Raw genomic sequence first — 27,540 nt, forward strand, 5'->3', positions numbered from 1 at the left:
TGAAGTATGGTGTCGCCACATTCCGCTGCCCATATTAGGCTTAAAAATACGTTAATGGGGTCTTCTAGCCTACTCATCATACCTAACACTCCTCATGGACTATATTAATCAGGTGTGTTCAAGCAGGGCTGGAACAAAAGCCTGCACTCCCAGTGACTCTCCAGGAGGGTTCGGCTACTCCTATTCTAGGTTCCATGCAGAAGGAACAGAGTGAAGTCATTAAGAAAATAGATACAATGACCAATTAAGATGTAGATTGTGATAGATTTTAATCAAGTGCAGTCATATATGAGGAATTACATGAATACAGAGACACAGTGTTACATGATCACACAGTAAAGGCACTGGGATAGGCACTCATCTAGCTTTGCATATTATCCACAACTCCTTCCTGCATGCATTTGGCCCCATATACATGGATAATGGATACATACAATATACATATAATGTTTTTTCCACGTTATTTCAATAAAATGACATTGAACCAAGGTGGAATAGACGTTGAATTGACAACTGTGCCCAGTGGGAAGCCATTTTTTCCAAGCATTTGGAGCAAGCATAAGGCAATAATTTTGGTTAGTGATGACAAGTACTGCATACACATTGTTTCCAGTAGTCTATATGGAATTGATAACCAAAGCAAAGTCTAAACAAGTTTAGCTGTATACGTCACACGTAGATGAATGTTGATATGTTAATAACAACCAATACATTGAGATACATAAGTGTCCCAACAGTAAATGACAATAGGCTGATATAGGTAAGAGGTTGATAATTAGGCTTGTTTAGGCGGATACAGTTGCTAGCTCCACCAGTTTGCTTGGAGTAGGGGACTAGGAGCAGGCAGGGTTGTGTGAAAATCTCACCCCAGGTAGAGTAGCAGGCGTATGGGGGACAGATTGAGGACTGGGAGGGTGAACATGTCAGAGTCCCAGGGTGTCTTTCTGCACTTGGCAACCCAGAAGGGTGTTTCCAGCCTGGACACACTCAGACACACTGGCCACTGAAACACACAACATCACCAGGACAGGCATCATTATACTGTGGCATCATGGTGGCAAGGATGGGCAAAATGTATCTTCAACACTTGTTCGAAGACAAAATACCACCAACATTGTCTTGTGAATGATTATTTTCAAAATACAAATATATTTGCCATTTAAGTAATATGGTGGATCTCTACTAGGAAATTGCTTTCACCTGAACAATTTCTTTCCAAATCAGGGCAGATGAAGGACAAGAGTTGCCAGGACTATGAGTGTAAGCTATAGCTTACCTTTCTGAGCCTGAATCCATGATACTGCCTTCATAGCCAGAAACTGCCAATCCTCCTGAGCCTCCATCTTGAAACCATAGAGCCATACCAGGGCTAAAACTGTGGCCCACACCTCCTGGTCCACCTTAGATAGGGAGAGACAGACAGACAGATGAGAGACAGGGAGAGTAAGGGATAGAGAAAGAGAAAGATGAGAAAGAGAGAGGAAAGAGGCAGAAGATAAGGACGCTGAGACATGAGATTCAGTTCAATGGTCATCATGCCTTTGTCCAGATCTGATGGCCTTTCTATAGAGCACACGCGCAGACACTCTGTGAAAGTGCATCATCTTGCAGCATGCTCATCTATTTTCGGTTCATCCTGCTGCATGTGGAAACGCCATATCAGTTTATTTCTGTGGACCTACCTGTGCAGGCTTTGGCTTGGACACCTCCTCCTCTGTCTTCACCAGCACCTCAGCCAATGCTGCCTCTAGGACCCAGGAACCAGAGGCCTTCTGAAGGGAGATCAGCTGGAGGAGAGGGTCCCTCATAGGCTTAGAGGTTGGGGCTGGAGAGTCAAAGTCTATTGGGATTGGACAACATAATTGAAATCGAAATGCTTCCTTAATGTACATTAATACCTCAACCCAAACTCTAATCCTAACGGTTGCAGTTAAATCCTTTTGCTGTGTCACAATAAAAAATAACGTAGGGAGCATCAAACACAGTAACAATTTGCAAGTATTTGGAATTAGGTTAAAACAGACATTAACACCTGTCCCAAATTACCTTCTTCATCACAGTCTTCGTCACATTCTAATACTTCACAAGCACCTGAAAAACGTATATTTGTTGAATATTCCCATTAACACAAGTCTATCAATAATTGATTAACTAAATAATCTAATCACAGTTTACTTCTAAAATAAATCAATATTAATTATGTGATTCCAACACTTCTGTAAAAGCTATGAAATGTGAAATAAAGCTATAAAATGTGTATGGTCGAGGGCTTCCTGTGACGCAACTTAGGAAATGGCTGCCTGATTTTTCATACTGCACATCGGTTGGTTTTTTCCCCCCTAAATTCAAGTATTTACTCTGAGCATTATAGTAACTTACTTTAAAATGGAAAATAAGTAGGAAAAGGTTGTGGAGCTACAACAATAGTTTGTAACAAGACAGGAGAAGCTAAAATCGTAGTCTAAACAGAGATGGCTCATGCTAGCGCAAATAAGTTAGCAGCAGCAAAAGTATCCCAATTTCATGAGGTGATAAAGGAGGATTTGCGCAATGCGCTCACAGGCTTTCAAGAAGAACTTCGAGAAGATGTACGAAAATAACTAAAGGAGTTCAACATGGACATTAACCACAAACTCAAAGAAAACAAACAACTTCACAGCATATCTACAAAAATGTGGGATGCAGATCAGCACATTTGGGAAACAGACACATAGAACACTGCAGACAAGGGTGCACTTGTAAAGTCTTTGAAAAGCCATCATGCACAAGTGACAGAACGACAGTTTTTCACTTCATAATAACATAATAACTTTATTCCGTGGCAGAGGGCACAGAAAAAGACTCGATGCCCACCTCCGTGGAGGGTCTATTCAAATAAATACTTGAAGATGACACAGACCTGAGACTCGAGAGAGCACACAGAGTTCTGGCCTCAAAAACCCCCAGCTGGATCCCACCAAAATCCATCGTTTTTCCCCGCGCAGCCTGGAAAAAGCCTGTTAACTTCCAAGGCCAATGAGTGTTCTTTGATCATGACTACACGGGAGAAATACTGAAAAGGAAGTAATGAATTACACCCCTATCAAGAAGGCACAAAAAAGACAAAGGGATTCACTTTTAAACACCATTCCCGGCAAAAATGTAATGGCCCGGTTACATACGAGCAATGCAGATGAGGCGGCGGAGGACCTGAAGTCGAGGGGCATCTCAGTGAAGTATACCACCAGGAGAAAGTAGTCTTCACCGGCGGAAAGACTCAAGCAAGTCACCTCGGCAAGAGGACGCTCACATTCGACAGAGACTCAGGCATTTCCAGTGAGAAGATGTAAAACACTGAATTAGATTTAACAGACTTAATAGTTACCGCTAGCTGTTAGACATATTGGGTTGTTACGGTTGACATTGCAATAGGTAAATGTCTCCCCTATTTTTCCCCACTACTGAGCAAGGGGGAGTAGCCAAAAGTACGTGCCTTTATGGACACATTATGTCTGGTCAACTTAATAACATATCTATTAGCTAACAATGAATGACACAGCGATAACAGGGTGACAGAAAGGCATATCATGGGGAGGATTCATGATATGCACGTATGACCTATATACACTGCTCAAAAAAATTAAGGGAACACTAAAATAACACATCCTAGATCTGAATGAATGAAATATTCTTATTAAATACTTTTTTCTTTACATAGTTGAATGTGCTGACAACAAAATCAGACAAAAATTATCAATGGAAATCAAATTTATCAACCCATGGAGGTCTGGATTTGGAGTCACACTCAAAATTAAAGTGGAAAACCACCCTCCAACTTTGATGTAATGTCCTTAAAACAAGTCAAAATGAGGCTCAGTAGTGTGTGTGGCCTCCACCTGCCTGTATGACCTCCCTACAACGCCTGGGCATGCTCCTGATGAGGTGGCGGATGGTCTCCTGAGGGATCTCCTCCCAGACCTGGACTAAAGCATCCGCCAACTCCTGGACAGTCTGTGGTGCAACGTGGCGTTGGTGGATGGAGCGAGACATGATGTCCCAGATGTGCTCAATTGGATTCAGGTCTGGGGAACTTGCGGGCCAGTCCATAGCATCAATGCCTTCCTCTTGCAGGAACTGCTGACACACTCCAGCCACATGAGGTCTAGCATTGTCTTGCATTAGGAGGAACCCAGCAACATATGGTCTCACAAGGGGACTGAGGATCTCATCTCGGTACCTAATGGCAGTCAGGCTACCTCTGGCGAGCACATGGAGGGCTGTGCGGCCCCCCAAAGAAATGCCACCCCACACCATGACTGACCCACCGCCAAACCGCTCATGCTGGAGGATGTTGCAGGCAGCAGAACGTTCTCCACGGCGTCTCCAGACTCTGTCACGTCTGTCACGTGTGCTCAGTGTGAATCTGCTTTCATCTGTGAAGAGCACAGGGCGCCAGTGGCGAATTTGCCAATCTTGGTGTTCTCTGGCAAATGCCAAACGTTCTGCACGGTGTTGAGCTGTAAGCACAACCCCCACCTGTGGACGTCGGGCCCTCATACCACCCTCATGGAGTCTGTTTCTGACCGTTTGAGCAGACACATGCACATTTGTGCTCTCACATGCACATCTGCTGGAGGTCATTTTGCAGGGCTCTGGCAGTGCTCCTCCTGCTCCTCCTTGCACAAAGGCGGAGGTAGCGGTCCTGCTGCTGGGTTGTTGCCCTCCTACGGCCTCCTCCACGTCTCCTGATGTACTGGCCTGTCTCCTGGTAGCGCCTCTATGCTCTGGACACTACGATGACAGACAGCAAACCTTCTTGCCACAGCTCGCATTGATGTTCCATCCTGGATGAGCTGCACTACCTGAGCCACTTGTGTGGGTTGTGGACTCCGTCTCATGCTACCACTAGAGTGAAAGCACAAACAGCATTCAAAAGTGACCAAAACATCAGCCAGGAAGCATAGGAACTGAGAAGGTCTGTGGTTATCACCTGCAGAACCACTCCTTTATCAGGGGTGTCTTGCTAATTGCCTATAATTTCCACCTGTTGTCTATTCCATTTGCACAACAGCATGTGACATTTATTGTCAATCAGTGTTGCTTCCTAAGTGGACAGTTTGATTTCACAGAAGTGTGATTGACTTGGAGTTACATTGTGTTGTTTAAGTGTTCCTTTATTTTTTTGAGCAGTGTATTTTTCTCTTGTAATTAACCGATGTGTTTAAGTGACGAAAAGGGTGCCCTTTTTATTTTTGGTTCCAACAGGTGCGTCTCGGATTTTGATATTTGAGTGAGGGGCTTTTCAAATTCCAGAGGCAAGAGACAGTCCACTGACACGGGAGTCCAAATAACAAACTATTTTCCCACTTTGGTTTACCTTTTTAATTGTTCTTGTTTTAGAGTTCATTTTTAGGTTCATATTAAGCAGGCTGTTATGGTGCACAGGTTTTATGGTTTATATCGATGCGTCATCGAGAATTTAAGGTCATCAGTCTCAAACGGACTGGGGAGTGCCATCGAGAGAAGTAAGGTAATAGCAAAGAAGAGACGGGAGAGAGTTGAAATACTATTCTGGCGGGAAACTTCCTTATCCCCTCCTGAACACAAGAACTCAAGAAAATGGCATATAGGAATAGCTTTTTTTCTTCTTATAACATGGGTAGAAGGGGCATTGGAATCTTGATCCCAAATTCAGTTCACTTTGAGTTTATATCAGACGTAAAAGGGTAAATTTATATTTGTTAAATGTAAACTGGATAACAAGGAATTTACATGATTTAATGCATACGTGCCTCTGGAGAGTGACATGGTCTTGTACAGGAAGGTGTTTGATTTACCGTAATTTCCGGACTATAAGCCGCTACTTTATTCCCACACTTTGAACCCTGCGGTTTATACAATGACGCGGCTAATTTATGAATTTTTCCCGCTTTCACAAGATTCATGCCGCCAAAAAACTGAGCACCGTCACATAATGTGACGTAAATCGAGCGCGCTCAAACTTCCCATCATTCTGATTACGGTACTCATTTTGTCACCCTCATCATGGCAAAGACACGGAGAAATGCATATGATGCAGCTTTCAAGTTGAAGGCGATCGATCTGGCTGTTGGAAAAGGAAATAGAGCTGCTGCACGGGAGCTTGGCCTTAATGAGTTGATGATAAGACGTTGGAAACAGCAGCGTGAGGAACTGACTCAGTGCAAAAAGACAACAAAAGCTTTCAGAGGGAAGAAAAGCAGATGGCCCGAACTAGAAAATGAGCTTGAAGACTGGGTCAACACACAGAGAGCAGATGGCCGAGGTGTTTCAACTGTGCAGATCCGACTGAAAGCCAAAACAATCACCACCGCAATGAAGTTTGAGGATTTTAGAGGTGGACCATCGTGGTGTCTAAGATTTATGAGACGTAAAGGCCTGTCCATCAGGGTACGGACGAGTCTGTGTCAGCAGCTCCCTCCCGACTACGAGGAAAAAGTTTCAAACTTCCGCAAATTCACTGTAACAAGCTGTGTTTTGTTTAAAAGCCTATTTATTTTTGTTATAAGCCGTGTTTCGTTTAAAGGCTGTGTAAAGTTAATTTGTTTCAATGTACCGGTAGGCACCTGCGGCTTATAGACATGTGCGGCTTATTTATGTACAAAATACATAATTTTTTTAAATTCAGAAATGACGGTAATTGCCACAGAAACCTCTGGCACTCTTATCTGTGGAGGGAATTTTAATATAGATTTTAAACTCAAAATAGGACAGCACAAATCAAAATATGAAAATGAACCTGGTTGCTAAAAAGATCAATAGGATATTACAGGATTTAGGACTCCATGTATGACGTGACATCCACATGTCAGTTAGGGAATATGGTTTTTACTCAGCCCGCCACACTGAATACTCCAATTTAGACTACTTTTTTATATACAGTACAGAAAGGCACAAGCTTAAGGATTGTAGGGTCGGTCAGAGCGACTTATCAGATCATAAGGGAGTTTGCCTAACTCAACTCCTTGATCGCAAACCAATAAATACTGTATAGAGGCTTAATACAAGCATGCTGAATGATGGAGACTCAGAAAACAACAAGCACAAAATAACATTTTCAAAATAAAAGACCCTAAAACAAAGAAGATTACATGCAAATTGGATGAAATACAGATCTGTACAAGCAACCAGAGAAAGAGCATTTTTTAAAACTTACTTCATCCCCCCTCAATTGGGACAGAGCAACATGATAGACATACTTCAGAAATAACCACTTCAGAAATGAATAATGCAATATCTCCAGGCACTAAGCAAACAAATCTCCAGGCACTAATGGCTTTCCTTCAGAATGGGCTAAGTTTGATGGGACAACAAATTATCGAAACAGTTACATGTTATTAAAACATTCCCCAACCAGAAACCGTGGATTGATGGAAGCATTCGCGCAAAACTGAAAGTGTGAACCACTGCTTTGAATCAGGGCAAGGTGACCGGAAACATCACTGAATACAAACAGTGTAGCTATTCCCTCCGCAAGGCAATCAAACAAGCTAAATGTCAGTATAGAGACAAAGTGGGGTCGCAATTCAAAGGCTCAGACACGAGAGGTATGTGGCAGGATCTACAGTCAATCACGAACTACAAAAGAAAAACCAACCCCGTCGCGGACTGAGATGTCTTGCTCCCAGACAGACTAAACAACTTCTTTGCTCGCTTTGAGGACAATACAGTGCCACTGACACGGCCCGCTACCAAAACCTGCGGGCTCTCCTTCACTGCAGCCGACGTGAGTAAAACATTTAAACGTGTTAACCCTTGAAAGACTGCAGGCCCAGACGGCATCCCCGGCCGCGTCCTTAGAGCATGTGCAGACCAGCTGGCTGGTGTGTTTACGGACATATTCAATCAATCCTTATTCCAGTATGCTGTTCCCACATGCTTAAAGAGGGCCACCATTGTTCCTGTTCCTAAGAAAGCTAAGGTAACTGAGCTAAATGACTACCGCCCTGTAGCACTCACTTCCGTCATCATGAAGTGCTTTGAGTGACTAGTCAAGGACCATATCACCTCCACCCTACCTGACACCCTAGACCCACTACAATTTGCTTACCGCCCCAATAGGTCCACAAACGACGCAATCGCCATCACACTGCACACTGCACTAACCCATCTGGACAAGAGGAAAACCTATGTGAGAATGCTGTTCATCGACTACAGCTCAGCATTTAACACCATAGTACCCTCCAAACTCGTCATTAAGCTCGGGACCCTGGGTCTCGACCCCGCCCTGTGCAACTGGGTCCTGGACTTCCTGACGGGCCACCCCCCCAGGTGGTGAGGGTAGGTAACAACATCTCCACCCCGCTGATCCGCAACACTGGGTCCACACAAGGGTGCATTCTCAGCCCTCTCCTGTACTCCCTGTTCACCCACGACTGCCCTCCAGGACACCTACACCACCCGATGTCACAGGAAGGCCAAAAAGATCATCAAGGACAACAACCACCCAAGCCACTTCCTGTTCACCCCGCTGTCATCCAGAAGGCGAGGTCAGTACAGGTGCATCAAAGCTGGGACCGAGAGACTGAAAAGCAGCTTCTATCTCAAGGCCATCAGACTGTTAAACAGCCATCACTAACATTGAGTGGCTGCTGCCAATATACTGACTCAACTCTAGCCACTTTAATAATGGAAAAATTGAGGTAATAAATGTACCACTAGCCACTTTAAACAATGTCACTTTATATAATGTTTTCATACCCTACATTACTCATCTCATATGTATATACTGTACTCTATACCATCTACTGCATCTTGCCTATGCCTTTCGGCCATCACTCATTAATTTATTTTTATGTACATATTCTTATTCATTCCTTTACACTTGTGTATAAGGTCGTTGTTGTGAAATTGTTAGATGACTTGTTAGATATTACTGCATGGTCGGAACTAGAAGCACAAGCATTTCGCTACACTCGCATTAACATCTGCTAACCATGTGTATGTGACAAATAAAATTTGATTTGATTTACTGGAACCTAATACCTCAACCGCTCCATTATATCGCCAGTGGCTAACTGGGACCCTGACCCTAACTGGGTCACCCTGACCCTAATCATCACGGTAAAATATTTGTGCTGTGAATAATACAGTCAAAATAAACAAATATTTACAAGTTTGCAAATTACAAACCTTGTTTAGAGAAGAATCCAACTTGCACCAGGACACAAGAAGCCAGGAGGTAAAGGACGAAGAGCAGTATTAGTAACTTCCTCAATCATTCAACGCGAATCACACAAATTAAAATGCATTTCTTTTTTAAAACTAAACAAATCTCCAGGCACTAATGACTTCCCTTCAGAATGGGCAAAGTTTGATGGGACAACAAATGATCACATACTGTTATCTAATACCTCAACCTCTCCATTATAATCGCAAGTGGCTAACTGGGTCACCCTGACCCTAACTGGGTCACCCTGACCCTAACTGGGTCACCCTGACCCTAATTATCGCAGTAAAATATTTGTGCTGGGAATAACACAGTCAAAATAGAATATAAAAAAGTTTGCAAATTACATACGTTGTTTAGAGAAGAATCCTATTTGCACCAGGACACAAGAAACCAGGAGGTAAAGGACGAAGAGCAGTATTAGTAACTTCCTCAATCATTCAACGCGAATCACACAAATTAAAATGCATTTATTTTTTAAACCTAAACAAGTGTAGTTTAAACGTACCCTTCACCCTAGAGGCGAGCGAACCTTCGGCCTTTTTTTTAGCAGACATACCTTAATACAAATGAACAGTGATTGTATTAACAGGGTCTAGAATTAGTATGTTTATTATAAACTCATAAACGGATACTTATGCATAATTGAAATATGGTAATATCCTCAAATCATGCAAATTTGTTTCTAAACCAAATAGACTTGGTGCTTACTGCTTCTTTTATGCATCTTACACTTACTCTTTGTGCCGACCACAAACTCTGACGCAGAGCACATAAGCTGATCAGCTCGGTCATCGAGTTCAGATAGTTTCATATCGCGCTCAAGTACACTACTGCTAAAATCCCAATCTGCACAAAACATGAAGATCCACAATACAAATTATAAAGTGGTTAAATTTCCACCCACACCAACAATGGTATTAATTTAAAGAATAAATCAGTCAATTCAATTTGTATAAGTACCTTGTATTGTTTGTTCACATAAAATGAATCTGCAACAGTAACAATGTAACTGTGGCAAAGTAGCACAAACCTGTCAGTGAACATCCCCTTAGATCCAACACTGAGAAAGAAGGGAAAAACACAGGTCACTGGGTTACAAACATGAAGGTACACACACCAAACTCATTAATGACTAAACTATGAAGATTCTGTCTTACACGTGCAGGGGGCACAGATTGAGACACTTCAGCTCGCGGTTACCATTTATTTAGCGCCGTTTACATATCTGCATAAAATAATTTCCTTGCACAGCCTCTCACCGTCACACAAACACTCACTCACTTGGTGTGGGGACATGTCTGCATAGCAGCTGTCCTTGCAGGGCCTCTCACCGTCACACAAACACTCACTCACTTGGTGTGGGGACATGTCTGCGTAGCAGCTGTCCTTGCAGGGCCTCTCACCGTCACACAAACACTCACTCACTTGGTGTGGGGACATGTCTGCGTAGCAGCTGTCCTTGCAGGGCCTCTCCCCGTCACACAAACACTCACTCACTTGGTGTGGGGACATGTCTGCGTAGCAGCTGTCCTTGCAGGGCCTCTCCATCTCCTTTGTGGACGGCGATGAAGGCAGTAAAGGCACTGCTCACTCCTGATTGGACGCTGAGCTCTATCACCTTCTCTTTCACTCCCTCCTTCCCACCATCCTGCTCCCTCTCTTCCACCTCCAGGGATTGGATTAGGGTTCGAGCACCCAGCCTGTGGACGGTCATTCTGGAGAGGAGGGATAGAGAGAAGAATTAGAGGAAAGAGCGAGAGAGAGAAGAGTTAGAGGGATATAGAGATTAAGATGGTGGAGTGGGGGAGAGGAGGGATAGAGAGATTAAGATGGTGGAGTGGGGGGAGAGGAGGGATATAGAGATTAAGATGGTGGAGTGGGGGAGAGGAGGGATAGAGAGATTAAGATGGTGGAGTGGGGGAGAGGAGGGATAGAGAGATTAAGATGGTGGAGTGGGGGGAGAGGAGGGATAGAGAGATTAAGATGGTGGAGTGGGGGAGAGGAGGGATAGAGAGATTAAGATGGTGGAGTGGGGGGAGAGGAGGGATAGAGAGATTAAGATGGTGGAGTGGGGGGAGAGGAGGGATATAGAGATTAAGATGGTGGAGTGGGGGAGAGGAGGGATATAGAGATTAAGATGGTGGAGTGGGGGAGAGAGGGATAAAGAGATTAAGATGGTGGAGTGGGGGAGAGGAGGGATATAGAGATTAAGATGGTGGAGTGGGGGAGAGGAGGGATAGAGAGATTAAGATGGTGGAGTGGGGGGAGAGGAGGGATAGAGAGATTAAGATGGTGGAGTGGGGGAGTTGGAGGGTCGATGATAAAATGGGGGTACCTACAGTACTATATATATATATATATATATATATATATATATATATATATATATATATATATATATATATAAAACCATACTGCATAGCTGAAATGCATTAGAAGTGCTGGCACAGTTTATATTAATGGAGTGTCATGGCAGTGTTGCCTGTAAATAGTGGCACATTCTCTTAAAATGCATCTGACCAAGGCCTGCAGTGTTGTTTTTACCCAGTGTCCTCTGCAGGCTTAAGACTGAAGCTCAGCTGGTTCTCAACAGGCTGCTTGGCCAGGCTGTACTTCACTGTCACCGAGCCCTCTGTGTCCCCCAATCTCTGAGCGGGGGAGAGAATGAGAGAGAGCGAGAAAGAGACCGACAGAACGAGAGAAAGAAAACAAGTAAATACAGGGTTGAGTGAAACACGTGGACCGTGACCCAAAATATAGTTGTCTTACAAATATGTTATGACCTTACCAGTGTCATTTGAACATTGACATACTGCATGTTAAATAATATTAACACACATAACAGTAGAATGCAGAGTCCTCACCTCCCCAGTGAGCTGGGCATACAGAAGTGCCCTGTGGCCCTGGAAGAGCACTCTGATTGGTGGAGACAGAGGGGTGACAGACACCTCCTTTGGGACATTCCACTTGACTGAGATGTCCACCACAGCTGGCTGCAGGGCAAACCGGAGAGACTGCATCGCCTGAGGGAGGAGTGTTAAGGAGGTGGGAGAGTGGTAAAAAATGTCATTAAAAAAAGGAAAGAGATAAAACAAGAGAGAATAAGGAAGGTGATAAATGTTTATAACCAATACAGCCCTCAATTTACACATGCACACACACTGATAAGCTCTCTTACTTTGGGCTGCATCCTGTCCTGTCCTGTGATAAACTGTGCGTGCCCTCTGGCCTGCTTGGCCACCCCAGAAATGAGAGCAGTGCTGGCCCCCTCCCCGATCCCAAAGGAGAAACACCTGACAGGGACACACCCAGAAAACACTGTTATTGTTGTTATCAAATACCAAAATAAATCCATATCACTTGTATCATTTTCTTGTCCTCGTGGGGTGACTGAAAACACAGACAGGTTGGGTAGGTTTACTTTAGATTGGGTTTTACAATTCATCTTTTGAGTCAAAAAGACCCGTGTTTAGACCTTTACTTTCCAGACAGGCGCAGTGGGTTCTGTAACAAACTCTATTAAAACCAGTTAGTCCAATTCTTTCAGGTGGGAGGTGACAGAGCTAGCTATGGGATCTCTGCCCCAACTAGGTAATGATAGGGGAAACAGTGCTTGTGGGCCCACCTGTGAGAACCGGCATTCGTCTTCACCAGATCCAGGACTTCCTTGGTGTTCTCCACCTCACCGTCAGTGAACAAGAAGAGCTGTGGAGGACAGAGCGGGTATGTTGATAATGTGTCAACGTTAAATAATGTACGTGCAGCACTGATACTGAGAATGTTTCCTTAGTAACCAAAAACACAGGTCTATTTGGTGTCCCAGTAATACCACACTCAAAATACACTGTTTGGTTGGGTGTTACTCTGTAACTAAACATGCCCAAAAGGGAATTCCCTCATGGTCTAAGACATTGGTTGCTCCCGTGGGAGACCAGGGTTCATATCCTGCGTGTTACACATGAAAAGGTGGGAGGAGTTTCAGGTGTTTCAAGAGGAACCTGTATGAATCACTGTGTGTGTGTGTGTGTGTGTGTGTGTGTGTGTGTGTGTGTGTGTGTGTGTGTGTGTGTGTGTGTGTGTGTAAGGTATATAGAAGGCCAATGAGTGAGATGATTAGAAAAAAATATTCAAATGCCACTCCACAATGATACAATAAGTGACAGATTTTTGTTGACCACTCAGATAGTTGAGACACTAAAAAACAAACCTAGTCAAACATGGTACAGTGGTTCCTTTGGCATCATCAAAAATACATCATCTGTATTTTGGGTAACAGTCGTTATACATTGCGTCATCTATACACGTATGCATAAACTAAAGTAGATAAAAGGACATTCAGAAACTTCCAAAGAAATGTCTGTTGGAGGATACGGTGGCAGGCTTTAGCAAAGGCATTTACATTATTGTTACCTGATAACATTGCACACAATTTATTATTTTCATCTAGATCATTTTAACTATCATTTTGGCTGGACAGCTGACGAAAAACATCATCCCTGCTGTCATTGTATAACCCACAGTAAAGCAACGCATGAGGTTCTGTTACAATGGAAGCATTGTTACAGAAAGTACAGACATTTCTCTGTGGGAGTGTTTGTGTATATTATTATTGTTATTTAACTAGGCAAGTCAGATAAGAACACATTCTTATTTACAATGACGGCCTACCCCGGCCAAAAGCTAATCTGGACAACGCTGGGCCAATTGTGCGCCGCCCTATGGGACTCCCAATCACGGCCGGTTGTGATACAGCCTGGAATCTAACCAGGGTATGTAGTGACGCCTCTAGCACTGAGATGCAGTGCCTTAGACTGCTGCGCCACTCGGTCTAAGGCACTGTAAGGAATGTAAGGTGTGTTAGATACCTGTCTGGGCTGGTCAGGGAGGCAGGGCTGGCTGTAGATATGTTTTAAAGGCTGGAGGATCTCTGTACCTCCCAGGTCAGCCCTCATTTCTTTCACCTTCTGCAGAGCCTCATCCATAGTCTTCTGGCTGTACTCCACACTCTTACTGACGTCCAGATAGATATACACACACAAGGTCAAAGGGTCATCACCACAACATATTACAGACCCAAGCCATGGACATTTTAATCTTTCCCCTACCTGCTGCAAATGATTAGATGTAAACAAGATTGAAACAGGGGTTGGAAGGAGAAAACACTCACGGAAAGAAGGACTCATAACTGGACCCAAAACCGATGATGTTGAAGTAGCAGCCCATGGGCAGGCTTTTCAGCAAGAGCAGCAGAGTTTCCTGCAAGAGAGAAGTCCAACAAGTGTCTTTACTCTTCAATAAACCTTATAAGACAGTCTTAAAGAACTAGTACAAAGTAACCACTGTGTATTGGATTTAACGCCAAACTACCTTGTGGTGAAACCTATGCAGATTGAGCTGTTCATTCACTAGAATAGGGTTGCTGTGTGTGTGTGTGTGTGTATACCCTGGCACTGCTAATACGGTCCTGTGACCCAGACCCAAGGTGCATGGGGCATTCCATGCTGCCAGAGCGATCCACTACGAACAGGAACTCCCCGTGTGAGGTCATAGATGACATCACATCCTTGGGGAACTCTGGGTACAAGCTCAGCATGACCACTGGGTCACCCATCAGAGAGCCTGGGGGGGGGGGGTGAGGGCGAGAGAAAGAGAACGAGAGAAAGAAGGAGAGAAAGAAATAAGTGTCCAACAGTTTTTCTCCATTTCTATAAGACGCCTCTCCTTCAGTCTCACCATGTCCCTCTCTATAAACATTTTTTTTTTTTTTTTACCTTTATTTAACCAGGCAAGTCAGTTAAGAACAAATTCTTATTTTCAATGACGGCCTGGGAACAGTGGGTTAACTGCCTGTTCAGGGGCAGAACGACAGATTTTGTACCTTGTCAGCTCGGGGGTTTGAACTCGCAACCTTCCGGTTACTAGTCCAACGCTCTAACCACTAGGCTACCCTGCCGCCCATGGATGACGGTAGTAGACTAGACTACTCATTGATCTCATATACACCAATCTACAACAGAGTACAACCCCCCCCCCCCCCCTCACCTGGCTTGGCAGAAGCCTGTGCTGCCTCTACTATAGCAGTAGGCTGGTGGGTGTCTTGGTAATACAACAACAGCTCAACATCCCGGTCAAACTGATGACCTGCAGCCAGACTGACCTGCAGTTAGAACAACATTCACATGAAGGCAGAGCAGTCAGAGAGGGAATTGAACAACTATGAAGGATTCTGATGATTTATGGTGCTAGTGAGAGTGCAAGCACACAGACATACACACAGTGTACACATTCATACGTACGTACGTAAAGCAACACACTTACACATGCATATCAACACACACACACAGTACCGTGGCTTGGGTTTTCTCTGTGTTGAGGTAGTTGAGTGGGTCCAGGGGACAGTTGGACTCTACTCTAGAGATGGGATGAGGGGACGACACATGGGCACTGAGGGACAGACTGTAGGGGACAGAACCAGCGGGCACCGAGGACACCTGGGCACTGCCACCACTACCACTGTCTGACCCTTAGAGAGAGATGGGTGAGGGAGAGAGGAAGAGAGAGGGGAGAGAGACCCACAGATTAGAATGTTTTTGTTCCAGCCCAACACTAACACTCCTTTCATCTCATCAACAACTCACCAAGACCTTGATTCATTCAATAATGATTCATTCATTAATACGGGACTGTAACGAAAGCCTGCACCATCCTCTGTGGGTCTCCAATAGCAGGACTGAAGACCACTGCCCTATGGGACCAGGTACTGGTTCCTAGTCACACCGCTGCCCACAAGGTTTTTACTTTGTTTTGCACTGCTCTGATGTATTAGTGGTTTGTGTCTCTATACAGGGGCCCATGTTCTTACCCTGGGGTTGGTAACGGGGGTTGAGCACGGCGGCCAGGCAGAGCCTCAGGCCGTCGTCAGCCTGTACAGCCAGCTCTGTCACATAGTCCAGGCTGACAGAGGCCTTCTCCCCTGGAGGCAGACTGCCCACACTCAGCTTGAACACGTCCGGGCTCTCATCACTCTCCTCCAATAGGAAGGCCTGCTGGCCCGAACTCAATGCATCATCATACTGCTGCTGTGCCTGAGGAGGGACAGAGGAACACAAGGACGCATCATCAACCTGACACAGTATAGTAACAGTAGCATACAGCCAGGGGAGGGTGCCGTGTGACTGACACTAGTCAGGTCAATGGGGTTTGACAGAGAGTCGCTTTGACAAAGCAGTAGGTTGGGAACCAGTTTTACAGGGTCAAAGTCTAATACTGAGAGCAGAGAGCTGTCAACAAACATCTGAATAACTTTTGAAGGCCCCTAGGTCATAGACGACTGGTTAACCATAAAGTGATAATAATAAGTCATGGATTGGATTTATATAGAGCCTTTCTACCAACTGAGGTACCACAAGCACTTTACATAGTAAGGGGGAAACTCATCTCATCCACCATCAATGTGTGGTACCCAGCAACCATTTTGTGCCAGAATGATCACCACACACCAGATAACATGGTGGATTGTGAGGATATTTGCCATTTAGGAATAAATTATTAGGTTGCCATGAAACTAAGTTGCTCTTAAAACTGTGTAGTAACGCTCTAATTACACTAGTAACAACATTTGTACTAACATGTTATTGATTGGTATTAACATGAAATTAACCCAAGTCCTGCAATAAATTATACTTTTGTAGATCTCAGAAAGAAAATGTCATAAAAATGTCTATAGTTGCATTTGTCTCATTATTGACTTGTCATCTCTCCTCACCTTCTGTTTCTCCTGAACCTCAGCCACCACCTCAGTCTGTCCTATCTTTGCGCTGAACCTGCAGACAGCAGCCTCTCCCGGCAGAGGGAAAACAAAGATGGCCTCCAGAGGGCTCTGCTCCTGGTTCTCATACTGCAGAGTGGAGCTCACAGTGGCCACATGCCCCTGCACACTCACTTCCACAGCAATACTCTTCAGAGGCACTGAGAGAAGGAGGGATGGATGGAGCAACAGATGGAAGAGAGAAAACTGACGATGACAACGTTTGGGAACAACTTGGAAATAGTAAAATGTAATTTATGGCTCATCTCATGGACATTTTTAATTTAGTGAAAAAACAATATAAAAAATGTGGTGAAATGTTCTGAAGTATTTATTTTATAAAAAAGGAAGAGAAACAGACACTGGAAGTAAACAATCATGTCTGCTTTCAAACCGTACCTGGTTCATTCTTGACAGTTACCAATCCACAGCAGGTCACCATTTTGGCTCCTGTATGGAGAAGTCAGGTGTCATATCATTGTCCTTTTACCGGCCTGTTACATTAATGAAGTTAATTGCCGTACAACAGTAAACAGTTAATGGTAATATGCCAATTGTCTATGATGAATTGTTTTATAAAGGCAGCCACAGAATGCAACCAGACAGTAGGATGACAGTCATTGAGAGGTTTATCTAACCATGTTGGCAGGGCTCTCCAACAATGTTCCCTCAAAATTTTTTTACCACGGAGTAAATTTCAAGTCTGCTGAAAGCAAACTGGACATCTTTTAAATATTGTGTAACTTCCAGCGCGGGTTTAATTGTGAACACCGAGGCTGTACCCACTTTCAGTTACAGTTTTAACCGTGGCCAAGTAGGCTACTGTGGCTATTTGATCCTACTGAAGGTCTACCAGAGTGGCCTACCATCAAAACAATGGAGAAAAACACATCCCATAACATTTTAACATGGAAATAGCTGTTCTTTCATTCAGCCTACAGTCACAGCCAATGTGTGGTGTTCAATGTATGAATACATTACATGAGACATTTTTTTTTTTAAACATGCAGGGCTTGACATTAACCTGTTTATCCACTTGTCCTTCATACAAGGAGGTGAATGAAAATGTGATGCAATAAATCACTTTACAAAATATAATGCATTATTATTCCCATACCATTATTACAGAGAATCAGACAAATTATGCTTCCCTCTGCCTATTGGCTACTTAGCGTATTCAAGCCTAAATATACAACACTTCCCCTTTAAGACAAAAAAAAAGATGTCTGGAAATGTACACACTGTGCTCTTGTAGGAAGCAATCACTCCCCTATTTCTGACTACAAATGATCTATAACAACTGGGCTAATTACTAACTAGCAAAGGATATTAACAAAATTTGCACATGCAACTTTCTTTCTCAAGATCAAGCACAGCTACTAAATCAAGCACAGCTACTCACGTTCACAGCTGTAAACACAGACCAGTTAAAAGTAAATTGCACACATCCATATATGGCAATAGTCTATTGGCATATAAGCCTGCTGCAACTCTGTTAATGCTGCACCGGTCTGTGTAGTGTAGGGGCTGAGTCGTGCACAAAAGGAGTACCATAGAATCCTACTCTGGTGCCTTCTGCCTACAACAAAATCTCTTGCATAGTTTGTTTTGGTATGTTGCATTTAAAGTGGCTAATATTGCGTCGATTTGATCACAATTGACACGGTAAAGGGAAATGTTGGTGTTAACAGGGAAAACTCTAGAAAGTTGAGAGAAGTTCAATCTTGTGGCTCTCTCAGTGAACTGGTATTTATTCTGGGGTCTACTGCTACCAACATTCAGTTGTTGCACCAATCACATGATTTGGTCCCACTTTTTATAATTGATAATGACCTGGCCTGTGTCCCATAATGAGCCTGCCTTTAAATCAGTGGACACCACTCGTTTTTATTACAACACACCTGTCATAGTTGTTTTTTCTTTACTAAAGTAGAGGTTTATTATTATTGCTAAAAGGTACAGCATAGGGGTACTTATAACTTTTTTAGCAAGAGATTACCTAAGAAAGTAGCAGAAATATACAGAAAGTAGTTTTGAATGCATTTTATTGAAGGAAAACAATAACAGTCAAACCATTTTGGCAACATAGTGATATATTCTTATATACTGTATAATTAGTAAACAACAACAATAAATACAAATACAATAAGATAGATACAAAACAAAAACTTGAAGAACATAAATCAATCAACTCTAATTAGCACATGCAGGACAGTATGCAAGTGTGTGTGCCTGGACATTGCAGATGTATTTGTCACATGTGCATCACATAGTATTTGTTTTACAGTCCTTCTTTGGGGGGGGGGGGGGGGGGGGGGGGGGCAGAATTGGCATCTCCTCTTCTTGCCTTCCCCAGCTGCAGCCTCCGGTGGATCAGAACAAGATTCATCCCCCTGAACAGCTTTCACATGCACTGAAGAGGCTGCTGTGCAGGGGAGGCGCTCCCTTCTTTGAATGTGTGGTGTTTACAAGTGCCTTTCCCATCTGCTCCGGAAACACCCTCCTCTTGTTCCGCTTATCAGGCATCCAGGTAGGGTTGATCTTGTTCCATATCACAAAGGCATTGTAACATCAATGACGTTATGGAAGATGACCAGGGGCCAGTCATCCTCCTGCAGCTGTAAATTCCAATTACCTTGTCCAGGTTTTCCGCGCCTCATTTGTTGTGGTTGTAGTCCAGGATGATGGCTGGCTTCATGTCCTCACGATCACTGATCTCAGCCGTTTTGTGCAGTGCTCAGGAGGACCACATTCTTGTTCCTCTTCGGGAGGTAAGAAACTAGAGTGGTGGTGGGGGTGAAGGCAAACTTTGATGAGAAGGCCTCTCTCCCCCTTGTTGCGAAGAGTGCAGGGGAAGCTCAGGCTTGTTCTTTCTAACTGTGCCAACCATGGTGATCTTCCTCTTCAAGAGCTTCTGGCTGAGTTCAATCAGTAACACACATAATCTCAATTTCTCATTGTGTGTGTGTGAATGATTTTATAACTGCCGGGTCAAAAATGACCCTAAGACAATCTTTGCACCCTGGTGGTGTACAGCTTTCTACCCTGGTGGTGTACAGCTTTCTACCCTGGTGGTGTACAGCTTTCTACCCTGGTGGTGTACAGCTTTCTACCCTGGTGGTGTACAGCTTTCATGGAAATATGAACCAAGGCGATGTTTCACTTTTTCTAATGTTGGGGTCACTCTAGAAAAAGTCATCCAATTTCAAGTTGATCATTTATGGGGTTCTCTCTGCTGTTAAACATAGTGGCGGGTCATTTTTGACCCTTAAGACAACACAAGGGGTTAAATCAGCATGCCCTTGTGCCCGAGTAAAGATGTGTCAGGGAAGCGAATGACACGTGCATCATTTCAATAGCAGGTGATTTGATCTTTCATTTGTGGGCTGGGCAAGTAGCCCCAATGCAGGGTTTATACAGACATTGACAAGACCATTTTAAAAGGACCTTTTCAAGCACTTAACTGTAATTTTCAAAGACCTACATTTGATGTTTAATCGTTTTAATAGCCGACAGAAGAAAAAACAAATGAAACAAAAACATTACCACATTCTAAATGTCAGAATAACATGGGCATTGCCTGACTAAATAGACAGCATACTGCTGTAAAATAGGGACCGTGTAGCAGTCATAAGGACAAAGATTTTGCAGTAATCAGGCAGATAGAGGTGGAAATTAATATTGGATTTATTTACACAGCGCTGGTGATGACATGATAAATGTACAATTCAATTATATTTACAAACTTCTGACTTTAAAATGTGAGCATTCAAAAGAAAAAGGGCCTCTTCTCAAGCAAAACCTATCCTAACCATACAAGGCACAGGTAGAGACTCCTAGGCTTAAATGCAGCCTCCCCATTGAGTTACCATACGTGAACATCCCAAACATTTGGCCATACCTATTCTTGGCGCACAGGCCAGGTATATCTATGCATGCGCGTTCACACATTAAACATTATGGACAAACCAGACACATGCTCTCCAAACAAAGGAATTGACGCAATCGAGATTGCACCGTTTATTTTTACTTAACTAGGCAAGTCAGTAGAGAACAAATTATTATTATTATTATTTATTATTTACAATGACAGCCTACCCCAGCCAAACCCTAACACGGACGACTCTGGGCCAATTGTGCGCCGCCCTATGGGACTCCCAATCACGGCCGGTTGTGATACAGCCTGGAATCTAACCTGGGTCTGTAGTGACGCCTCTAGCACTGAGATGCAGTGCCTTAGACAACTGCACCACTCAGAGCCCATATAAATAAACAAGAAAACAAAGACGGCACTGTCCAAATGTTTCAACACTCATGAGATCCCAAATTGAGTAGTGAACATATTTGAATTCATCAAAACTGTAGTTCCAGTTCTTAAGAATGGGGGAGCGGAGGTAGGAGTCAATTCATTCAGGTAATTCACGCTTTGGTCTGCATGCCAGTGTTAGTTCCTGTTGGATGGGGTTGGGAAGGGATGGAATGGCATCACAGAGAGAAGTCAATGGCTAGGGAAAGCTCCACACAGCCAGTCCAGGTCACATGGTCAGAATGGTATAAAAAGGCAGTCCTGACTGTGGTTGGGAAAGAAGGCCTTTGACAGCTGTGCCAAGAAAGTGTGCCTTCATTGAGGCAGAATGCTTTAGTGCAAATGGATTGGGTTGAACTAAGCCAGGGGATCTGCCATTGAACTGCCATTGAACTGGATTGAACTGGATTGAAGTTGTAAGAAGGTTTCCCTGTTGGCTCTAACATGAGTTGGAAAAATGTACCCATACAGTATTACCATTTGCACCTGCTATCAGTTCAAGTAAAACAGTCCTTGGTTAAGGTTGTATTATTCCAATGGAAGTTTATGAATTGTTCTGGATGAGGAAAGAGCATCTTCTACTCCATCTTGTGGTCAGTTACACACACACTTCCAATGTAGCTCTGCAATGTCTTCTGCAACACATGCTATTGAAGTTGAAATTTACAATGATTAGGTAAGGGTTAGGGCAGGGATGTCCCAAGGATTCAACCAACACTTTATACCACTTTCAGCACCACTCAACAACCAACTGTTTCAAAGCTGCACATTCTTTCTGCCAGGCAGAGACTATCTATGGCAGGGTTCCCTAAATGGTGGCCCACAGATCAGTCAACAAATTATTTGTAATTATGTTCAGGTCCCCATCCATCTACTCAAGAAAAATATCGTCCTGTGGGTGAATCTAGTTGATGATCCCTGATATACAGGCTGTGTGTGCAGCGCACGTGTGAATAATAATCTACATAACCAACAAACAGCTTCGGTAATCCATCTGTAATTTAATAAATTAAATAGGTTGATTAAAAATAGAATTATTACAAACATCATTTAATTTTTTAACTGGCACTGACAGGGATGATCGTCTGGCCTGGAGTGTTTAGCTTAACTGTGCAGCCCTGTACGTGGAACCCTGACCCACGCACCGACAGGGGCATTCCCGTGCTAATGTTGCTTCTTCATTAAATTGGTTTAAGTTTGTATCGAGCCCTGGTTGATCATGCACCAGAACTGCTGGTTGCTGAAAAAGAACATTGCTTTGTACAGTAATACAATATTGGTCTTTCCAGAACATACAGTAATTCCTGAAAAAACAGAAGCTTTGTGCAGAAATGTACATTTCCAAGCATGAAGTTATTGTTAACAACAAAGTATGAAACCACAGCAGCCTGATGCAATAATGTCAACATATGTCCATCCAGTGTAATCTCTGGTTGAACTGGTAAAATAGAATGGAATGCAATAGTCAATAATAAATAGTACTGTTAGGAGATTTGGAGAGACCGGGTAAGTCAATTACTAATACTCTTAGTAAAAGTATTTATCTTCAACACGCAATCTGTAGATTTTATGCGATTAGATAGATTGAAATTGTACATTAAACATCATAGCATAGTTGAAAGATATGTGTTGTGTAGAAACATGAAGTGGGTGGCCAGCAGAGATAGATGGGATGGGCCGAGGGAAGCTGAGGGTTGGGATGTGGAATTGGAGACAAGTGGGAGTGAAGTTGCTGTGTGAGAGAGAAAAAAAAGTCAAAATAAAACATAGTAAAAGTAGAATGACACTAAGTGGCAGTGTTTTTACAACTAATGCCGGTTTGCCTGAGGCTGATGCCGTGCAGGTGTTTGTACACATGCATATACACACTCTCTCATTCAAACAAACACATACAAGAACACACACATACATGTAATAGTGCCAGACATGCACACAAACATAAAGTAAGCATTGCTGTTATGATTTCAGTTGTCCTTGATGTCCTGTGTTTTAAATGTATTATTATTAGTATTTTTTTAAATGTGCATTGTTGTTTTCTGTTTCTTCTGTCTTTTTTCTCGTTAGTTCATTCTCTTGGTTGTTGGTGCAGTCGGAGGGTTCTTGGGGATAGGGAATGGAATTAATTGTATCTATTTATTTTTTCAGGGGGGGGGGGGGGGGGACTGTGGGAGGGGTCTCGAATGGTTGAGGGACAGCTATTGGGGAACTGTGGGGGGGATCTTGGAGGGTTTGGGTTTCACAAGATTGTGATCATGAAACTTACATATTTTATATCACTATCATGCACCCTCACACATAAGGTTGGCTCTGCTCTGTTGCGGAAAGACTGATACATGTTTGATGGTGTCTTGATGCTGTAGTGTTTGTCCTTCATGTTCTAATACTTTAATGTTATCCCTTCCTTGTGTTTCTTGTAATAGATAATAATTTAAAAAAAATAGTCAATAATGTCAGGAGGTAGGCCTACCTGCCACCTGGAGGTCAGGTATGGCATCTTTCAGAGATTTAGGCTACCACAAACGGAGTTACAGATGCAAGTAAACGTTTCACACTAGTTTGATCAACCAGGATGATATAAACATTTTGCAAGAAGCTTCTCAGAACAAACACACACTTGCATTTAGGCTACTTTATCCCATCATACCGGAGGTAGAATATGCAATAGTGCAACATTAACCATAGCAGATAAATAAGTTAGAGCCTGTGATTCATGTCTGTTCAGGGGAGACCAGGGGCAATTGTAACCAGAGGCAAATGAAACACCTTGAATTTCTACAAACCGATACAAGCTAGAGTGATGAAACTCACTCAGTACGCCCATTTTGGTCCTATCCCTGCTTGAAAAGTGTCTCACTATCTGCATGTTTTATGGGCAAATGTTTGCTCTTTGGGGGGGGGGCGACTATGTCATTGTACTGTCCTGAGCATTAACGTCTGTCTATATGTTGGATAACATGAATGACATGACTATTGTTGTCTCTTGCTAGGCACGTGAGGTTGTCAAGACTGCTAGTGTTGGAGCAATTGTAGCGCAGTATTAAAATTATCCTGAGCCAAGCAGCTGAATTATGAAAACAAGTGATTTTAACCTGAAGATGGTATGAATTCTACAAACAAAATCTTTAAATAGCCTTGCTGTCCTGTAGAGCAATGGTTTCCCAACCTTATTCAGTTAATGTAACACCAAGTACATTTTGCTCTGTTCAGAGTGCCACTGAAGTACCTACCCCCTTATGTATATTTTACCAGTAGGCCTATGATCTCATGAGTCTTCTCAAGTATCCCCTGTGGATGGGCCAAGTACTCCCAGAGGTGGAAAGCCAAATAAGTTGCAAACAATATATTCTGGGCACCATCAGACTACTCAAGATGTTTTGAGAGGAACAAAATGTTCATGCCGAAACAGGGGTGTAACTGTAAATATTGGTTATGTAAAGAAATGGCTATATACGATGATGATGATGAATGATATGTAGCCTAGGAAGCCAATAATGGGTGCTCGATATGCACTAGGCTAGATATGCACATTGGCTGCCTAGGCTAGATAATTTGCTAATTCATAAACGTTAATGATATACAGTGCATGACACAAGTAATATTTCCAACAATTGTTTACAGACAGGCAATTTTGCATAAAATTCACTGTGTCACAATTCCAGTGGGTCAGAAGTTTACATACACTAAGTTGACTGTGCCTTTAAACAGCCGGGAAAATTCCAGAAAATTATGTCATGGCTTTAGAAGCTTGGAGATGTACCTGTGTATGTATTTCAAGGCCTACCTTCAAACTCAGTGCCTCTTTGCTTGACATCATGGGAAAATCCAAAAAAGAAAATCAGCCAAGACCTCAGAATTTTTTTTTTTTAAACCTCCAGAAGTCTGGTTCATCCTTGGTAGCAATTTCCAAACGCCTGAAGGTACCACATTCATCTGTACAAACAATAGTACGCAAGTATAAACACCATGGGACCACGCAGCCGTCATACCGCTCAGGAAGGAGACGCATTCTGTCTCCTAGAGATGAACGTACTTAGGTGCGAAAGGTGCAAATCAATCCCAGAACAACAGCAAAGGACCTTGTGAAGATGCTGGAGGAATATCCACAGTAAAACGAGTCCTATATCAACATAACCTGAAAGGCCGCTCAGCAAGGAAGAAGCCACTGCTCCAAAACTTCCTTAAAAAAGCCAGACTACCGTTTCCAACTGCACATGGGGACAAAGATTGTACTGTTTGGCCATAATCACCATCGTTATGTTTGGAGGAAAAAGGGGAGGCTTGCAAGCCGAAAAACACCATCCCAACCGTGAAGCACAGGGGTGGCAGCATCATGTTGTGGGGGTGCTTTAATGCAGTAGTAACTGGTGCACTTCACAAAATAGATGGCATCATGAGGTGGGAAAATTGTGGATATATTTAAGCAACATCAAGACATCAGTCAGGAAGTTAAAGCTTGGTCGCAAATGAGTCTTCCAAATGGACAATGAACCAAGCATACTTCCAAAGTTGTGGCAAAATGGCTAAAGGAAAACACAAAGCCCTGACCTCAATCCTATAGAAAATGTGTGTGCAGAACTGAAAAGGTGTGTGTGAGCAAGGAGGCCTACAAACCTGACTCAGTTACACCAGCTGTCAGGAGGAATGGGCCAAAATTCAAGCAACTTAATATGGAAAGCTACCTGAAACATTTGACCCAATTTAAACAATTTAAAGGCAATGCTACCAAATACTAATTGAGTGCATGTAAACTTCTGACCCACTGGGTATGTAATTAAATAAATAAAAGCTTAAATAAAATCACTATTATTCTGACATTTCACATTCTTAAAATAAAGTGGTGATCCTAACTGACCTAAAACGGGGAATTTTTACTAGGATTAAATGTCAGGAATTGTGAAACTGAGTTTAAATGTATTTGGCTAAGGTGTATGTGAACTTCTGACTTCAACAGCATAAATTGAGTTTATTTTTTCAGTTTATCAGGGGGTGCTGCAGCACCCTCAACACCCCTACTTCAAGAAGCTATGGATGGAAGTGTCTTACATAAGAAAATTACTGGCCTAATTCAAGTGGGCTCCGGGCAATAGAGTAACACACACAAAATCACAATTGCCTCTGGTCTCCCCAAAATGATTAATTTCTGAACGTTCTGTAACGTTGCGCACTCTAGAACAGACACTGAGGCGTGGTCACTTTGCTTGTTGCTCCGCTGTCATTGCGTTAATTCTAGCAACCTAAACCTCCATAAAATTCATCCATAAAATAAGTATGGTATGATATGTGGATGTAATCGAAATGAATGGCTATTTCTGGCTAACATTTATTGGCCACCAACATTAATAAGCAAAGTAGGTTCATGCCATTTCAACATATGTTGAATATTTTGAGATAAATTGGCGAATCATCCCCAAACGACGCATTCATGTAACGTATTACCTTGACATATGTGATAGGCTAGTTTTCAATTATTTCCTTTTACTGGTCCTGGAGATAAAATCACACCGTTTCAACGTTCGTGTAGCATTAATATCCGAGTAGGCTACTTCTTCCTGGTTTATAAAGATTAACGTCAATAGAAAACATTGCGCAATCAACTCATTGGCCAGTGTTCATAGTCACGCCTGCTATCTTCCTTACCATTGGTGAAAAGACACATTGGGCCTATTCAACCAATCGTTGTTTTTGCGTCTGTAGTGCAGTTTTTTTCTACCTTATGCTTTAAACGTATTATTAGGCACATATTTCAATAGGCTATAGCAATTCGTCAATGGACTGAACACTAAACATAGCTGTCTGGTCATTGTGCTTGTAGACAGTCAATACATTGGATATCTCCTGTCAGATTGAAGTACGGTGTTACGACATTCTGCTGCCCATAGTAGGTTTAATAAAACGTTATGGTTTTCTTTCACTAAAGCAGAAAAAACGAAAAGGCTTTTAGAGATTAAGTGAGTTGAAAATGGGTCTGGGCACTGTTGAAGCAGCTAAGAATAGTGGGTTGTAGGGTTGATCTGACGGTGTGAAATATGCCGATATATTGGGAGTATCCCTGCAACTCCAGGGGAGGTTAGATTCCGAAGCGTCCAGAGTGTGTTCCCGAAAACAACCATCCTAGAGTGTCTGTGTGGGCGGTATTCTAGCCTACTCATCCTCATAAGGAGGTACCGAAACACTCCTCATGGATCCTATTAATCAGGTGTGTTCAACAGTGGAGAAAAAAGTACCCAATTGTCATAC

At 43.0% G+C, this 27,540-nt stretch overlaps 1 protein-coding gene across 6 annotated transcripts; it reads right to left on the reverse strand.

Moving 5' to 3' along the window:
• Nucleotides 1–244: 244 nt before the first annotated feature.
• Nucleotides 245–26,895, reverse strand: LOC139386140 (von Willebrand factor A domain-containing protein 5A-like). Of its 6 annotated transcripts, XM_071131584.1 has the most exons (23): nucleotides 26,740–26,874; nucleotides 17,397–17,447; nucleotides 16,956–17,158; nucleotides 16,053–16,275; nucleotides 15,538–15,713; nucleotides 15,233–15,347; nucleotides 14,634–14,809; nucleotides 14,358–14,446; nucleotides 14,056–14,200; nucleotides 12,816–12,895; nucleotides 12,369–12,483; nucleotides 12,055–12,213; nucleotides 11,735–11,838; nucleotides 10,688–10,905; nucleotides 10,221–10,250; nucleotides 9,926–10,036; nucleotides 9,696–9,746; nucleotides 9,539–9,556; nucleotides 9,151–9,171; nucleotides 2,047–2,091; nucleotides 1,683–1,840; nucleotides 1,277–1,400; nucleotides 251–1,003 (listed from the first exon to the last, which is right to left on the reverse strand). In XM_071131584.1, exons 2-23 carry the CDS (start codon nucleotides 17,437–17,439, stop codon nucleotides 924–926), a joined length of 2,484 nt encoding a protein of 827 aa, XP_070987685.1. In that variant the 5' UTR covers nucleotides 17,440–17,447; nucleotides 26,740–26,874; the 3' UTR covers nucleotides 251–923. The 6 variants fall into 6 exon arrangements, 5 of the variants coding, with proteins under 5 accessions (XP_070987687.1, XP_070987685.1, XP_070987686.1 ...); XM_071131585.1 differs by lacking the exon at nucleotides 9,151–9,171; XM_071131587.1 differs by lacking the exon at nucleotides 2,047–2,091.
• Between the last annotated feature and the right edge of the window lie 645 nt (nucleotides 26,896–27,540).

Source organism: Oncorhynchus clarkii, chromosome 27 (assembly GCF_045791955.1).
Source record: "Oncorhynchus clarkii lewisi isolate Uvic-CL-2024 chromosome 27, UVic_Ocla_1.0, whole genome shotgun sequence".
In the NCBI taxonomy this organism is placed as follows: Eukaryota; Metazoa; Chordata; class Actinopteri; order Salmoniformes; family Salmonidae; genus Oncorhynchus; species Oncorhynchus clarkii.